The sequence below is a fragment of the Patella vulgata genome, chromosome 5, assembly GCF_932274485.2.
Source record: "Patella vulgata chromosome 5, xgPatVulg1.2, whole genome shotgun sequence".
NCBI lineage: Eukaryota > Metazoa > Mollusca > Gastropoda > Patellidae > Patella > Patella vulgata.
Genome location: NC_065883.2, coordinates 50,043,562 through 50,062,981, shown reverse-complemented (window position 1 = coordinate 50,062,981; position 19,420 = coordinate 50,043,562). Strand labels below are relative to the sequence as shown.

The 19,420-nt window shown below is 35.1% G+C and overlaps 1 protein-coding gene across 2 annotated transcripts in view; it reads left to right on the top strand.

Annotated features, from left to right (window-relative positions):
- Positions 1–19,420, top strand: part of LOC126821229 (thrombospondin type-1 domain-containing protein 7A-like) — a 241,053-nt gene that overhangs the window by 92,847 nt on the left and 128,786 nt on the right. For both annotated transcript variants that reach the window (XM_056101468.1, XM_056101467.1), the window contains exons 3-8: positions 10,235–10,952; positions 11,547–11,813; positions 12,098–12,204; positions 13,496–13,678; positions 16,307–16,509; positions 17,471–17,669. In XM_056101468.1, the coding sequence (XP_055957443.1) occupies positions 10,235–10,952; positions 11,547–11,813; positions 12,098–12,204; positions 13,496–13,678; positions 16,307–16,509; positions 17,471–17,669 (1,677 nt within the window). The remainder of the gene's footprint in view (positions 1–10,234; positions 10,953–11,546; positions 11,814–12,097; positions 12,205–13,495; positions 13,679–16,306; positions 16,510–17,470; positions 17,670–19,420) is intronic.

The following is a 19,420-nucleotide window of genomic DNA, read 5'->3' as shown; positions in this document are numbered from 1 at the left end:
ATTTTTATCCGATTTAAAAAACATATTATTATATCACCGTTAAACCCTAAGGACGGCTGAGTTTTAATTTTGTGAAAACCTGCCCAAAACTGACAGACAAAATGGCCGCCGTTCGTTCTCAAATAGCGTAAAAATATGGTATATCAAGGTTGTGGACCCTATAGAGGTCACAATTTTTATCCGATTTTGTTGAAACTTGAAATGTAAGTTTATAACCCAAAGATCTTGGTTCCTTTCGATATTCGCACATATCGGATCATAACTTCCTGAATTATGGCCCCTGATTGTACGAAAAATCATGTTTTTAGCTTGTGGACCCTATAGAGGTCATAATTTTTATCTGATTTAAAAAATCATTTTAGTATATCACCATTACACCCTAAGGACAGCTGAGTTCGAATTTCGTGAAAATCGGCCCAAAACTGACAGACAAAATGACCGCCCCTTGTTCTCAAATAGTGTAAAAATATGGTATATCAAGGTTGTGGACCCAATAGAGGTCACAATTTTTATCGGAATTTGTTGAAACTTGAAATGTAAGTTTATAACCCAAAGATCTCGGTTCCTTTCGATATTTGCGCATGTCGAATTGTAATTTCCTGAATTATGGCCCTTGATTGTAGGAAAAATCACTTTCTTTTTAGCTTGTTCTCTATCCATCTCTCGAAAATGTGGGCGTATCCTGCCTGGCAGCCGTTGGTTCCCCTTGGTGTCGCTGTTGATTCTGCACATGCATGCAGACGGTATATAATCACTGTGATTTAGGAGATTAGGATGACTTGGGGTTATCCTGGTCTTGGTTATGTAAGGCTCACTTATAGAGCTAACTAAACCGATAGTTGCTGGCATGTAAGGCTCTAAAGATGAGCTAACAGACCAGATGACTTTTTATAGCACCACGCATTAAGGTCCCTCCTGGTACAAGTAAATAAAAATGCAGTAGCCCTAAATACTTTTTGACTCATACTATTATCCTTACATCAGGCGGTAAATCGTAATATTATAGACTATTGCGCTTCATTTGCAAGAACTGTCACATCTTTTAATATCAACATTATCCATATAGACCATTCTGTAAATTGATGAAAACAGAACTGTCAAAATCTAAGCTATCATAGCTGCCGTTGTCAAGTGTTGGTAAATGTTAGCAAAAAGGCTTGTTTCTAAATTTTGGATAGATTATTATTCATTTATGTTAGAATAATAATCATTTTGAGGGTCTGATATAGAATTTGTTACCTAGATATAATTTTTGTGGGGTGAATTCATTTCTATGGAGTACCATTTGAAACACATCATAACTTCCAATCAATCATTCAACTGGCCCTTTCCACATTCAATAGTGGATTTTTAGTGTACAATCTAAGACTAAACAATATGTGTTGAGTGTGAATAAATATTGAATAAAATTTACAACAAATTATTTTACTGTAAAACTGAGTAAAAATGTTCAATGGCTAATTGTCAGTGCATCTTTATGCTTTCTGGCATAAAGTTTCAAGGGGTGAATTAAGAAGTAATACAAATGCTAACAATGTGTATTCATTATAAAAAAATGCTGAAAACCAAAAGCAGTTTCAAGAAAATTGTGATGCAGTAATTACAATTTTCCATACTGACCAGAAACATTTAATCCAAATGATGTTTATGATGGTACTCCATACAAAAAGTCTGAAAGTAGTCCCTTGAAAAAAATTGAGGACATTTGAAAAAAAAAAGTTTAATTATATGGACGTGGTGTGCTAAAACAAAGATAGTTTTCAAAATTTGAAGTCTTGATGGTTGTTGTGTATATATTCAAGTTTCTCTGTGAGACTTTGTGATTTCCCATGTTGAGTTGTTTACCCTGTAGTACGCAGTGCTGAATGGTATATTTGCTTCATATTTTCCAAAGTTACGAATTCCAAATTCATTATTTTTGATTTTCATCCATTTTTTATTGTTCAGTATCATCTCAAGCATGTTTAGACACCAAAATAAAGGCATTAAAGGTGTTGTGAATGATTTTATGAGGACCCCCCATTTCAGGTGTTGTGACAGTTTTTGTCACTTTACCTTGCCCTTAAATAAACCCGACGAGCCGTGTACATTTCCGTTTTAGCCATCCACATGTGATGTTACGGTAGAATTAGGTCAGATGGCTTGGAGGATACGTGTTTTATTTATTTAGATATAAATATACTTCATAATTCTATAAACTAGTGTCAAACAGATGAAAACATGCGTAGATGGTGTGAAATTCATTGTTATAAAATTGGTTTCTATTTGACTTCCAACTATTTGAGTAACTGTACGATGGTACAACTGAACGAATGCCGCGTGACGACTTATGTTATCGCTATCTGCGTTACTTAAGTACATTCGCTAATGTGATGTCATGGTAAATAGCAAAAAAAAAAATCTACACCGTTCGATCTATTTTTAGCTGTGTGGTTCGAGATCTAACTTGATAGAAAAATGCAGTTGTGAGAACTCAGGAAAGAAACAAAACAATAAATTCCTACGTTCGATTATGCCGTGGATTATGCAGGTATGGTCACAGATCACTAATGATTTCCCCATTGACTTTAATGTTAATTCTCATCTCTTAGACTGGCTCTAATTTTTTCCCAACCCAAATTTTTGTTGGGTAGAACGCTTTCTGCCACAGATAGAGCAACATGTGACGGCGTAGAAATATTTGGTGATCTATGTCCATATAAAACAGTGATTTCCGTGTCAACATCGGCAAATTGCCGTTGTGATATTCTTAAATAAATTACCAGGGCTAAAGATGCCGTAGTCATAATTTATTTTCTACGGTAATTTCGCTAGATTCTATGGCAATTGCCCTGCTACTTAGTCTAAGGAAGTATTGATACCTCATCTGCAAAGGATGTATGACCTGGGCTCTGTTTCTCGAAATCTTAACTTAAAGTAGCTAAGTCCGTAACTCGATATCATCCAGAATCTTCGACATTGAAAACACGATTTTTTTTGCAATATAAATCAGCAATTTCTACGGCAATTTCGCTAAATACTATGGCAATTGCCCTGCTACTTAGTCTAAGGAAGTATTGATACCTCATCTGCAAAGGATGTATGACCTGGGCCCTGTTTCTCGAAATCTTAACTTAAAGTAGCTAAGTCCGTAACTCAATATCATCCAAAATCTTCAACATTGAAAACATGATTTTTTTTCCAATTTAAATAAGCATTGGTGTTGTGATCTTACCTGGAAAAGATGGGCTTCTGATATCCAATATTTAAGACAAAATAAACATTTTACCATTGGTACACGAATCGTGTACCATAATGCGTTTTAGCGCCATTTGTAACAAGGTGCTCAAAGAATGATGCTAGACATATTCCACAAGTCATGTCAAACGGTGATATCATATTCTTATTTGGAGAGCATGCGCAATAAATAACCAGACGCTAGAAACTGAAATGCGGTTGAGACTTCTGGCATATTTCGCCGAACATAACTGATGACAATTCACAGTAAAACGGACACGATTGAATGTAAATCAGTTTATATAAATTCATATTACATTATTATATGTGTTGCGACTCATTTGTGCCAATTTCTAGGTCCAAAATATTAGCGATTTAGCTCCTTTAAGATAAAATCCAATTTTAGTAGATACTTCAATTTTGATTGGCTAAGCTCTAAAATCAGTCTAATATTATCCAATCAATTTACTGAAATTTGGATTTTATCTTAGTTAAAATTTCGTGAAACGGGCCTCTGGATTTCTCAGGAAGAATAGCAATACATCATTGTGACAGGAAGATCGATAAATTTTGAAAATAGTCAATGAGGAAATAAAGCATGGAAGTGATGGCCACTACACAATGCCATTACCTTTTAATGACACATTCACTCAACTGCCAAATGATATTACATACGCCTATCACATCGAATCATTGAAGAAGAAATTTGAAAGAGATGATAGTTATAAGGAAGACTACGTCAAGTTCATGAACTCCATGGGGAAGAAAGGGTATGCAGAGAAAGTTGAACCTTAGCTTACTGTAACCCAGAAGATGATATATCCAAAGTATGGTATATTCCACATTTCGCTATTTACAATCCTGAGAAAGCTAAGACCAGGGCCCAGAGTTGTATAATGATTGTTCGGCAGAATTTAAAGGAGAATCCCTGAACAAGTATCTACAACAAGGCCCTGACCTAATAAACAACCTAACTGGTGCTCTGTATCGTTTCAGAAAGGAGAAAATAGGTCTGACATGTGACATTGAATCGATGTATTACCAATTAAGTTCGCTGTTCTAACCATTGTAAAGATTACTTAAGATATCTATGGTGGCATAATGGTGACACAACGAAAAAGCCAGAAGAATATAGAATGAATGTTCATCTTTTTGGAGCCATTTCCTCACCAGGAGTCTGTAACTTTGCCTTGAAAACCACAGCCAATGATTTGAACAAGAAAATGGTACAGAAGCGGCCAATATGCTAAGACAAGATTTTTATGTCAACGATGGGTTAAAAACAGTAGAAACTTTAGAAGAAGCACCTGTACTTAGAGAAGGCAAAATAATTTTTCATTTAGTTCGATTGGGACGACCTAATACCAGAAGATCTATAAAACAGATGGGAAAAATGGAGAACAGACCTTCATCTAATCGAAGATTTTAATGTTCCCAGATGTTATAAGAATGTGGAATTTGCACAGTTAGCTAATGTACAAATCCATTACTTCTCAGATGCAAGTACACAAGCATATAGTCAATGTTCCATTCTAAGACTAACTGACACTCAAGAAAGAATTAACTGTTCATTTGTTATTGGTAGAAGATTTTAATGTTCCCAGATGTTATAAGAATGTGGAATTTGCACAGTTAGCTAATGTACAAATCCATTACTTCTCAGATGCAAGTACACAAGCATATAGTCAATGTTCCATTCTAAGACTAACTGACACTCAAGAAAGAATTAACTGTTCATTTGTTATTGGTAAAGCAAGGGTTACGCCAATAAAACAACTTACAATACCTAGAATATGAACTCACCGCTGCAGTTACCTCTGTACGAATAAGCCAGCAATTAAGAAGAGCACTAGTTTATAATAATTATGAAGAATATTTCTGGACTGACAGTAAAGTTGTCCTTGGATATATTGCAAACGAAACAAGAAGGTTTTGTGTCTTTGTCGCTCACAGAGTTCAAGAGATCCAAGAAAATACAGATGTCAGCAAGTGGTATAACATAGATACGAAGAGTAATCCTGCAGATATTGTTACTAGAAGAATAACAGTTCAAGACTTCATAAAGAAATCTCAGTGGATCACCAGACCAGATTTCTTATATGGAAAAGAAATAATCACTTCGTCAAAAGAATATCAACTCCTACCAAATGATCCTGAATGTAAGAAAATAACAGCAACCAGTTTAATGATAAATGCTCAAGGAACTCCTTCATCATTATCGAAACATTTAGAATACTTTTCATCGTGGCATAAAGCAAGGAGATCTATAGCCTTGTGTAGAAAATAAGAAACAAGGTGCAAAGTAGACAGACTGGTGAAGTTATCATACAGAATCAAACAGAATTAACAGTAGAAGAAATAATTAAAATATAGATCTATATTTCGTTTTTTATACTTTCGATGGCCTACACTGTAGAACTAACAAGTTATAGTGGGAGTTCACGTTCTATGACGTCAGGTACCAAGCAAGCGACATTTGACCCGATTACGTCAGTCATTCGATTAACCAATTAGCGACTGCCTTGTATTTTTTATCTACTTTTGCTTTGTTTTGATTTCTATTGCCGCTAATGTCTACCCACAGTTCCGCGCAAAAAAGGTCAAACACTCGATTCGATAGACCATTTGATTGGCTGACCCCTCATTTCAAGCAGATCACGAGTTAAATAACAACGCTTCCAGATCCAAGTAAAATCAAAATTTTGAACTATAAAAACGAAACGAAATTGAATCTGTGTTTTAATCAGATTGACCAATACCTAACTGCGTAACAATATTATTCGGGTTTAAACCGAGCTCCGAATATGTTTACATAACGTTACGTCATGATTCACGAAATTTATTACGCCCAATTAACCAGTACATAGTAGAATATTGCAGAAAAAATAATTGCGTGACAAATGAGGCTATCAAAACGGTTACAATGTGTTTGGAGACGAACAATACTTTCATCGTTTTTATACGCCCACATTTTCATGTGGACGTATATTGTCGTCGCCCCTGTCCGTACGTAAGTCCGTCCGTCCGTCCGTCCGTCCGTCCGTCCACAATTTCAACGAAACTTGAAATATAGGTTTATCTCCCTACGATCTGGGTTCCTTTTGATATTGGCATGTATCGGATTGTAACTTCATGGATTATGGCCCCTGATTGTATAAAACTCGCGTTTTTAGCTTGTGGACCCTATAGAGGTCACAATTTTTATCCGATTTTGTTGAAACTTGAAATGTAAGTTTATAACCCAAAGAACTTGGTTCCTTTCGACCGAACGGTAACTTTCTGAATTATGGCCCCTGATTGTACGAAAAATACCTTCCTGAATTATGGCCCCTGATTGTAAGAAAAATCACGTTTTTAGCTTGTGGACCCTATAGAGGTCATAATTTTTATCCGATTTAAAAAATGTTTTCGTATATCACCGTTACACCCTAAGGATGACTGAGTTCGAATTTCGTGAAAATCGAACCAAAACTGACTGACAAAATGTCCGTCCCTTGTTCTCAAATGGCGTAAAAATATGGTATATTAAGGTTGTGGACCCTCTACAGGTCACAATTTTCTTCTGATTTTGATGAAACTTGAAATGTAAGTTTATAACCCAAAGATCTTGGTTCCTTTCGATATTCGCACATATCGGACCGTCACTTCCTGAATTATGCCCCCTGATTCTATGAAAAATTGTGTTTTTAGCTTGTGGACCCTATAGTGGTCATAATTTTTATCCGATTTAAAAAAACGTTTTTCGTATATCACCGTTACACTTTAAGGATGGTAGAGTTTGAATTTCGTAAAAATCGGATCAAAAATGACAGACAAAATGTCCGCCTCTTGTTCTCAAATAGCGTAAAAATATGGTATATCAAGGTTGTGGACCCTCTAGAGGTCACAATCTTCTTATGATTTTGATGAAACTTAAAATGTAAGTTTATAACCCAAAGATCTTGGTTCCTTTCGATATTCGCGCATATCGGACTGGAACTTCCTGAATTATGGCCCTTGATTGTACGAAAAATCACGTTTTTAGCTTGTGGACCCTATAGCTGTCATAATTTTTATCCAATTTAAAAAAAAACTTTGAATATATCACCGTTACACCCTAAGAATGGTTGAGTTCGAATTTCGTAAAAATCGGACCAAAACTGACAGATGAAATGGCCGTATAAATATAGTATATCAATGTTGTGGACCCTCAAGAGGTAACAATTTTCTTCTGATTTTGATGAAACTTGAAATGTAAGTTTATAACCCAAAGATCTTGGTTCCTTTCGATATTCGCATACAATTAAATTAATTTAATTAATCCTGATAACAAGATGGGTTTTAAGTCTTGATTTAAAACAAGAAAGAGTTTGAGGTGATTTAATGATCTCTGTAAGAATGTTCCACAGTTTAAGCGCGTTCATTGAGAATGATCCGTATCCAAATCATTTTAATTTCCACTTTGAGCAACACAACTGATGGAGGTGTGTTCGGCCGGAGGTTAGGGAACTTGTATTTGCGTAAGAGTAGATAAGTATATTTGAGGTAAGTCATTCATACACTGATACGTCAAAGACAGACTTTTGATGATGATTCTTTCATTTATTGGCAGCCAATGGAGTGATTTCAGAACAGGAGTAATATGGGAGTATTTTGATGATCTGGTAACAATTCGAGCTGCGATATTTTGTACAATTTTTTTTTTTAATATTGGCACTAGATGTTTCTACTTACAAGCTGTTACAGTAGTCAATCCCTGAGAATACCAGAGAACATACAAGTGTAGCAGCTGCTTCCTGGCTAATTATGTGGCTTATATGGCCAATGTTCATGGACTGAAGATAACACTTTCGACAAATTTAACTAATGTGATTGTCCATGCTTCAATTGGACCCTAGAGGACACCTAAGTTCTTCACAGTGTCGCATGGTACAAATATTGCATCTCGTACAACCACATTATTTGAACTTGTATTTTTCAGATGTGTATTTGGACCAAATAAAATACTTAATTCAATTACATTTAATTTCAACATATTTCTTGTCATCCCATCTTTAATGTCATGTGTACACAATTTGATGTCAGAATAATTAGGGGATGGAACAGTTTTTGAAAGGGAGTAATTTGCAATCAGCTGTATATTATCTGTATAAGAATTTCGTCCTAGAAACCATGAATATCGATTTGTTGTCCTAAATTCTTAGTATACATTACAGAAAGAACAGGTCCAAGGACTGATCCTTGTGACTCCTGAATCATATGTAACGGCCCTACACAGGGTTGCTGGAAGGCAGTTGCATGGAGCATTATCAGGCCTAATAATCCAGGCAATGAATGATTTTATTGGAAAAATGATGTCAGAAATGAAGTCATTTTCTTCAAGTTCGACCATCAAATTTAATATGAAAGAAATCTGTGCCAGTCATTTTGTCAAAACCAAATATTAGTATTAGTAGTCCTCAACTTCCATTATTATTAGAATTCCCCTCAGCCCCGCAGTGGGTGAGATATAGCATCATGAAATTTATATGGTTTAGCATATAGAAAAAACTATGTCTCAAAATAAATTCCCCATAACCTCAAATGGTTTCCGAAAAATTTAATAGTCATATATACTCTTCAAAAAAAGTAGGAGATATTCAGAGATAATACAAAAATGCGGAAATGCACTGCTGTTTTTATTAGAGGTAACCAGTGTATGTAAATAACAGGCCAATTGCCTACACATGAACATAAACAGTTCATATGGGCGGCTTATCTGGCGGCCCCATTTCACCCGCAAAGAGATACATCGTCAAAAGTGAAAATGGACGTTTTTGATTGTTGTCTTAATAATGAGTAATTGCTCCACCAATCCCCAGACATTCAGCAATTCGTCGTGGCCAGCTCCTAATCAACTGTCCAATCATGATTTGGGGCAATCTGACCCACTCCTCTTGCAGTCACACGGCCAATTCTTGCAGGGTTGACGTCGACGTCGACGAACATGTCTCCCGATCAAATTAAATGTAACACACTAAAGCAAAGATACGCTAAACAGTAAATCTTATGCAAGAACCGATAGGAAAGCAAACATGGATAGGATAAACCAGCACGCAGCAGTTTTCATTAACCCTTCCTTGAAGTGGCAAATTTGACAACGAACCCCTCCCACGTGTATGGCGCTATTGCGTGTCGCATGTGCAGCTCAGTGGTTCTGTTGGGGCGATAAGTTCTTTATCTGTGAACATACTCTCAAGGCATGTCAAGTGTCCATGACTATTTATCCTATTACAACCCGCATAGGTATTTGCATTTCAATATCTCCTACTTTTTTTGAAGAGTATATATTGAAGTAATAGATAAGATCATTCATATTTAAAAAAATAAATAATCAATAGGCAATTTATGGGAAATATTTGAATTTAGGGATTATTTTCTTAAAAATAACTTTTTTTTTACTCTAAAATGGCCATAGCTGGTTCTCCGTAACTACAATGTTGGTGACCCTAATATTTCATGTGGGGTATACGGGGTACCCAATGACCAAATCTGCACAGTTTGGTCCAAATCGGCTGACACAGCTTGTGCTGTTTTTTTTAAATTTTGCATGGTTCTCTCGCAAACTCATTCATAATTATTCATCCGAGTTCGAACTGTCGCCAGACAGAGTCCGAAAAGTCGTCAAGTATGTCCGAACGGTCATCAAGTAAGTCCGAACGGTCGTCAAACTCAGTCCGAGAGGTCGTCTGTGTTGAGTCCGAAATGATGCGGGACTGAAATGACGTGCTACCTTTTATTCCTGTCTTAGACGAGTTAGTAAGAGATAGAAGGCCCTTCGACCTATCTCCCTCCGTACGGTATCCAGACCTTAGATTAAATTTATAATTGGAAGAGTCAGTTAACTTTGCTGTTTATATTAAGGTGTAGCTGTTAACAGAAGGTTCAGTTACACTTTTGTAAGCGGCCCCCATAACTACCTTAAGGCTGGGGGTTGTTACAATCAGTAATGGGATTTTTGAATTTGTTGATTGAATTTTGTTTACTATCAATATTTCAGGTGCTTGGGGTACATGTGAAAATACACATTGTGGTTATGGTGGTTTACAACATAGAGAAGTTTGGTGTAGAATCAGGAATGGTAATTCTGTCCACCCAATTAACTGTGTTCATTTCCCTAAACCAGAGGGTATGCGAGAATGTTACAAGAAATGTGTTAAAAGTGATGTCATCTTGAAAGAGGATGTAGGAGAAACTTGGTCAGATAATAATGATGTCATCTGGTCTGTGTATGAATGGAGTAGGTGTCAATTGGCGCCAAATGTGGCAATGTGTGGACGCAATGAGGGTGTACGCCATCGCGTTGTTGTGTGCGAGCATAAAACAACTAAGGAAAAAGTAGTTGATTTTCTGTGTGAGAAGAAAGAACCAAAACCAATAACAAAAGAATCTTGTGAATTATTATGTAGACAAGACTGTGTTGTAGATTTGTTTTCTTCGTGGAGTAGCTGTGATAATTCCTGTCAGGTTTATAATAGAACAAGAACGAGACGGATAGTTCTGCCCCCTCGGCATGGTGGAAAACATTGTCCCCCCTTTTCTGAAATGCAACCCTGTGATAATTGTACTGATTTTTATACATACGCTTTAGAACCATGGGAACCATGTCGACCATTTGAAAAAGGTTATGCAAAAAATATTAAAACTCATCCATTAATTGGATATCAAAGTAGAGATATTAAATGTTTAAATGCCAAAGGGTCATTAACTGCCTTCAGGTAAGTTTATCAGAAATAGATTGTATTTATTCTCACCTACACAACAAAAAATTTAATCATGAGGTTGCAATTTATCTCCAGCAAGTAGATGTGAACACCAGTAAATCCATTTGATACAATCTTTGTTGGTTTCTGGATATTTCTGTTGATTTTAAAATAACTACTTGATCATCATATGCAACCATTTAACCCAGAAAAGGTGTTGAAGCTATCTTATTGGCTGAAAAAATATGCTCATATGGCGAACTACCCATTATTGACGAGATGTTCAGTACATTCATCAGACCGAGTAGAGACCGATGCTAGTCGTTGAATGAAAAACTAGATACTGTTTAGTTTCATTCAAACAGGACACCAGAATTAAAGTGACTAAATACTAGTGAAATAGTTCCCGACTTCAATATCAAAACATTTTTATGATGTTTTATGTTTACAAAATTTACAGGATAAGATTACAGCTTAATTGTATTGCTAATTATGTAAATGATCGGTGTTGAAAATAATTACAAGGAAAAATTCACCTTTAATGATCATGGCCATTATATATCATGAAGATACTTGTCCGTATTTAGAATAATCATTTTGTATTTTTAGGCATTGTTCAGACAAACTTGTAGATTCTGTTTTACACCAACATCAGGCATGTATCATTCCACAAGATTGTATTGTATCAGATTGGTCACAACTATTACCATTAAATGCTAGCTGTGTTGATGAGAAGGGTATTATACCTGGTTATATGATTCGTAAACGTCGAGTTCTACAATTACCACTCGGAGATGGTGAAGAATGCCAATCAAATCTCAATGAATTTGTTAAAATCCAGGGAGAAGATCCATTCTCTTTAAAACCATGTAAAAGGTAAGCATAGGGATGTTGATGTTCACATGCATGTTCTAATTTATAATCTGGTTGTTCCAGGATAAAATGGAAACATTGTAAGTCCATTTTTATCTGCCCAAATTCTTCATAATCATTTTTATGGTTCTTCAGTGCTTTTTTGTGTACATATTTCAAACTGGATTACATTTGATGCCTGTTTTTTTTTAAGCTAAAAAGAATATTTATGTTTTGCTTTTGATAGCTATCGTTTTTCTTCTTTGTGGTTTGATGAGTTTATATAACAGACATTTATTTTCCTTTAGAACTAAATGGATCTTATCAGCATGGAGTCCATGTGAATCAGTACCAGGCTACAGTCATTGTGGTACAGGTATACAGAACAGGCAGGCAATCTGTGTCAGTCTTGAAGGTAAAATAACATCATTTTAAAAAGTTCTTTTGATGACAATATAGGAGGATGTGTATGAATGTTTTTATAGTGTTTCTGTATATATCTCTGTCTCTTGGTGTTTATTTTGTTGTTGTCTGTGTTATTATTAATTGAGTAATTACATGTTTGATGAATATCATGTCTATTTGATAGATCATACACAGTTTGATGTAAAGATTGAGACATAACATTCACATGTGCAATATAGTTAGGCCATTAGATATAAACATTTCAATGGTAAAAAGTAGTGCTTCCAGTTACAAAATTCTGATTTCACTGTCTATGTGAACAATTATTTTTAACAATTAGCATTATATACATAATCAGCATTGATAGCGGAGGGGACTTAAAGATCCAAAACATTTATTGATTGACACTTAGAGGTTTGAGATATGCCATTGTTAGTTAATAGACCTAACCACTTGTTGACATGTGCACTACCCCTTCATAGAAATTACTAAATTCCCCATGACCTAACTGCAAGATGTCCCCACATAGAAAATGATTTAATTTTTTCATGAATAAACACTGCCATTATATTATAAACCTCATGATAAAATCAGAATCCAAGAGCAAAATTGATTTGATTATTCTATAATGTCAAAATGATATTTGTTTTTACTGAATTATTGTGACAGATACAATATGATAACTAAATTGTCCCAGAGCTAATGTAAGATTTATTATAAGCCAAAGCATGATTACTGTACATCAGTTAATTCAATAAAATAGTTATATTGAATTTATGTAGACGTATCAGTTACTCTAATGATAAGCCAATTATTTGTCAGTAACTAATACTAGAGTCGTGATAGCCAATTATTGTATGAACATATGTTTGAACATGTATTTAGAAAACCTGTATCTGATGTGGTAATACATATATAATCGACAAAATAGTTTGATTGATAATAATTTATTGAAATAGAGTGTGTCTTGTAGGTTCAGAATGGAAATATTTTTTTGAACTCCTATGGGTCACTGAGAAAGTATGGTATATTGTCTACACTTACATGTATGTCCGTCTGTCAGTCCATTCACAATTCTTATAGACACTCTACAGATCAGAGTTCTCAGAACTTTTTTGGGAAATGTGTTGCAAGTCAGAGTTTTGAGATTTTTTCCAAGCTTGTTGAGATTGTTTGGATCATCAAAAGAAGGAACCTTGTCAAAATGTAGCATCACTCAAACTATTTTTCACAGGGTTACTGACCCCATTACCAAACATTATGATAGCTCTATGGATCAGATTCCTTTCTTGTTTTTACAGAAGATGGTAGAGAAAGACCAACAGCAGATTATCACTGTGTACAGAATAAACCGCTGGTATCACAAGCTTGTCAAGTTGGATGTAATTGGGATTGTTCTGTATCACATTGGTCATCATGGAGCGAATGTAGATCAAGAGATTGTGATGATTATATTAGAAAGAAAAGAACAGATGAAGGTGGAGGTGAGGGATTATTGGATAAGCCAGTCTTGTTAAATCAATTGCAATTCCTATTTTCATCCAAGTTTTTAATGTTGTTCATGGATTCTAATACTTCTCATAGCACACTATAAAATTGAGTTATAAGGTTTTACAAGAACATTGATAATTTAAAGTGTTTGAAAGCAGCGATGGGATTTCAAAAATTTTCTTGTTGGACATTTTACCGAAAATAAAGGGGCATAACTCTTACCGTTATTTAAGCAGAAGAATTCATACCACAATTAAAAATCACATGTCGACAAAATATTCAAATCCCGTACGTAATAAAAATTCATATTTAATTCCCATACGGTATTCAATTTATACCAAAATTAAAAATCACATGTCAACAAAATATTCACAACCGTAATATTCCTTCAGAATTACGTGTCTTTGTTTATACAGCAGCAAATGAATGCAGAACTTCCGAAATAAGAATAGTTTGTGATGTCAGAACATCGTTTTTTCTTTATAAAATGTCAACAAAATGTTCAAATTCATGCGTAATAGAAATAGGAACACCTCACTATTTTTCATATTAAATTCCCATATGGTTATGGTATTCAAATGTATGTCAGTAATATTCCTACAAAATTAGATGTTTTGGTTTATACGGCAGCAAATGAAAGAAAGGCGTATGAAATGATAATACTTGTGGTGATGACAAAACACCATTTCCTTCTTAATAAGTATTTTAAAATTACATTGATAGTTAAATCACTCATGAAAAGGCATAGCTTACTTCAGCATATGGTGTACGTGACTCCTAGCACATAGCTTCATAGTAAACACTGCCTTATATGTTAAGCAATTTTCGTATGGCAATCAAGATCACGGGATACTGCCACTGTGGATGAGAATTTCTATATGGAGTCTTAAAAGACGTAAAAGATATCGCAGACAAAATGAATGTCCGTTGTTCTTAGTGTTTAACGTCCGCTTCCACCAAAGGCGATATCGCAGACAAGTCTTATTTTTTATTATGTTAGCGTACGCACAGGGGTCTTTCCTGTGGGAGGAAACCGGAGTACCCAGAGTAAACCCACGAGGTTGAGAAGGCGCCCCTATCTCCAAGCCACATACGCTCACACCAGGGATCGAAACCACAGCCGCAAGCCAGAGGTGAACGGCCAGCTAGAGGTCGAAGCACGGCACTCTAGAACACTAGGCCATCCCAACCCCCTAAAAATGACTGTCCATTGATTTAGGGTGTTATATACTCTTACGATATGTGACATCTATGACTAGTTTATAGATGCTGTCGGCTCACATTAATGCAATTAAAATGTCCGCTAATGGAGAAACCACGAGGATTAAAATTATAATCACTCTTGTTGGATTGATGAATAGTCCGACAAAGGGGAAGCAATGACTTTAGTTTAAGATTAGATTGATGAATTGTCCGACAAAGGATTAAGTCAGTCAATCATGGCAGATTAAGTAGTTAATCAAGGTATGTGTATAGACAGTATAACACGATAAATACATTGATCACTTAATTACCTAATCAATCCAGCCTATTATCAACGATAATCGGGTTGAGTGGTAGTTATACACTCAGTACACTATATTAATTTTGAAATTTTGAACATTATTCACCATGTCTTGATGTCCGATTGGGCATATTCCCGGTCGGACAATTTTGGGCATTTGGAAAATAGCGTTGGACAAGTCCGGAATATACGGGCGAAATCCCATCCCTGTTTGAAAACCTGTGGAATTTCATTTTAAAATTATGACTCCGACTCAAGGCTGTAGTTATTAAATTTGACAATTAAAGATACATTATGGGAGATTAGATAAAGAGCTGGCAGTTCTCACTATAATAATAGTTAAAAACTAGATAATGTAAAGGGAATTTGCTGAATATTTCAGTCAAATTGATCCACTCTGAACCAAGATTTTAGCGATTGAATTTTCGGCCTAGCCTCAATTATCATTACTAAAGTCGGTACGATAAAAAACATAGTCTCGATTATCCATTTCATGGTTAAATCATGAATGAAAGTTGAGCTGCAAATCGGATCCTAATCCAGTTATAATCACAGGCTAGCATTGACATTGAGTGTTAATTATTGTCTGGATAAGTTAATTAAAGTCTAATTAATAATTTAGATCACATTTCAGGCCTAAAGAAAGATCTGCGTATTGCCGATTTAGCTCTTGCATAATGTATGTTTAAGCTACATTCATCTGATAAATGAAACTATGGGAAAATCCTGCTCTACAGTCTGTAAGAAATTGATAATGGCATGTGATATGTATAATCCATATATAACTATTTTCATGTACAAAGCTTATCAGTTCTTTTCTAACTTCAATGATTTGATGTATTTAGCAAGTTTTTGAACTACCTTGAAATTTATCTCATGAAATTAAATGCATAAAAATAACAACTGTTCTAGATTCTTTTATATATATTTTTATAAAAATCAATAATGGTCTAAGGATGTGGTTTTGATATTTATACTAATGAATGTATCCTTTTAAGAAATTTCTCCTTTCAGAATGAATTATTTAGATTTTTTTTAATTGTCTTTGATGCTGATGAATGCATACACATTATATTTCTAGGTCTAATTGATTACTGTTCAATGTACTTATTTTAAGGTAAAAGACATCGAACAAGAGAAGTGCTAACTTTACCTGGACCGGGGGGTAATGCCTGTCCACACCTAAGTGAAACACAAGCATGTGAACCCATGGCGTGTTATAGTTTGAACATCACTGTAGGAGAGTGCACCACCAACTCACGGACAGAATGTGGCCCTGGCAGACAACCAAAATACAAGACATGTATCAGTCGAACTGGTGTAAGTAAATTAGTGTAGATCTACTTAAAACAACCTTTCCACAAGAAAACATGCAAATATCTGTTAAAACAATTAACTGTAAAGTAGAAATATGTGTTTATTATTTAGTTTAACCAAACCACACCTTGTTTATTACAATCTTTATAAAAGACTTCATATTAAAGAAAAACACAGCTGCACATACTCCTCTGGCATAATATATTTCATTATTTCCTGGGATGTAATCTCTCACCTTTAATTAAAGTAGCTAAGTCTCTAACTCAATATCATCCAAAGTCCTCGACATTGAAAACATGAATTATTTGTCAATTTAAGTCAACATTGATGAGGTAATCTTACCGGGAAAAGATGGACTTCTGATATCCAATATTTAAGACAAAATAAACCTTTTACCATTGGTACACGAATCGTGTACCATAATGCGTTTCATCTCTATTTGTAACAAGAGACTGGACGAACGAGGCTAGACATATTCCACAAGTCATATTAAACGGTGGCGCTATATTCTTATCTGGAGAGCATGCGCCATAAATACTTCAGATGAGACGAAAAACCGAGGTCCCATGTATATATTGGAATGCACATAAAAGATCCCCTGGCAGTTGGAATTCAATACAAGAGTAGGCGATAGCGCCGCTGCCCGGGCAAAATTTCCCTCATAGCACACTGTATGACGTATGCCCGTCTGCATTAGCCCAATATAGGAGCAGAATAGTAGGACGTTAAACCCCCATTTTATTTCATTTCCGAACATAACTGATTTGAAATTAGAGTAAAAACGGAAATGATTGAATGTAAATCAGTTTATATGCATTCATATTACATTATTATATGCGTTGCGACCCATTTGTGTCAATTTCTAGGTCCCAAATATTAGCGATTTAGCTCCTTTAAGTAAAGTTATCATAATAATAGATTTTAAATTAAAATATTGTATATTTAAATGATTATCATGTTGTAGGAGAGAGTATCTGATAATTTATGTTGGGATTATGATAGAGGTGAACCATCATATGAAGACTGTCATGTACCGTGCTCTACAGATTGTGTTATGTCAGATTGGGGAATGTGGTCTAAATGTCCTGATCCTTGTTCCACTGCTCAGATCGGCCCCATTATTCATGTTCGGGAACGACACATTTTGGCTTATAATGGTCCAGGTAATTAGAATTCCAACTTTAATGACCTAATTATGTATTATTTTATTACCATTTATTATTATACATTCCATAAAAACAAGTGCCATCACTCACCCATCCACCCAGATGTACTCCATCACATAATTATGCTTTATATATCTGTATTATGGCGTGCTCTAAATATTACCCAGATTTTATTTTTGCACCATTATTAATAAATCCCAGAGGGGAGTATTAGTTTTCTTTCTCCACTAAATAACTTATCAATTTTCAAGTGATTCCTGTTTCTAGTAATCTTTACAACAAATTTAGATTTGGGGCCACCAAATTTTTTTTGCAATACAATTGTTTTCTTGACGACTCAAAATGTTGCCAAAGAGCAAATTAGATGATGAAGGGAAAGTTCTCAAAACCATAATTGTGGTTGGAACCAGGGCTTCCACTTCAAAATTTTCACTGCCGGTCATTTTTGATAATGCACAAAAGCTTTGCAAAGTAAATTCATATTTCATGATTTTTTTATTCATGGTAGGGTATTGTAAATTCACATGTCTATACCACTTTGTCAGTATGGGGTTGGGGATCACGTGGCTAAGTGGGTAGGACGCTGGCTCGCAAGCCTGGAGGTCGGGTGTTCGATCCCTGCATTGGCCGAGAAAGTTCATCCAGATTTTCCGGCGCGGTTCCCCCTTGTCAGTGGTGCAGGAAGGAGGGGATGAAAAACCGAGGTCCCGTGTACACATTGGCGTGCACGTAAAAGATCCCTTGGCAGTTGGAATTCGATATAAGAGTAGGCCGTAGTGCCGCTGTCCGGGCAAAATTTCCCTCATAGATCACTGTATGGCGTATGCCCGTCTTCATTAGCCCACTTCGGAGCAAAACAGTAGGATGTTAAACCCCATTTCATTTCATTTCATTTCAGTATGGGGTACACAAAAAATGATATATTGTACTTAAAAATGAAATATTAGTTAGGCTTATGATAATTATTTATTAATTAAATATTCCCTTTTGGCTACTTAAATAATCGAAATAGCTGAATTGACCGTAGAAAAACCATCCTAGTAGATCACACGTAATTACCTTGTGCTCTATAGAAAACACACTGACCTGGATAATTTTTAGTTGTAATACAATAACTTCGAAATGAAGATAAATATATAATTATCCACGGCATATATCTCACATTTATTAGTTTTAGACCATCTCTTAAAGTTGCAATTTCATATTTTTAAGTTAAATTTTTAAAATTTATTAAAATAAAGCCTTAAAATAGATGGTATCTATAACAGTCCTACCTTGTTAAAGAATTATCCCATTAATCCTATAATTCACTATTGCCAGTTGAGAAAATTGGCAAAAATATCATTTTTATCTTCAAATTCAAACATTTGAAGATAACTACTCCATGGTGGAGAATAGAAAACAAGGGAGGTAAATGTCTTATTATTCCCGGTGTTAATGAGTTTTAAGTGTGAGAATGACATCTATGATCGTATAATAGTGAGTTGATAACCTATTGAGCAAAAGACATAAAAATAATTATGTTTTGACTTTCTTAGAAAATATGAAATTCTAACTTTAAGGCATTACGGATCACAGAATTGTGACGTAAATCCTAATAATGAATAACTAAATAACTAACGGATAACTAACTTCACAGCTAACGACTCTAGCGCCCCCTAGAACATCGTCGTGTATAAGAGTAACCATAATTATATACACAACATCTTTGCAACACATGGAATTATCAATATTGCTGCACAATAGCA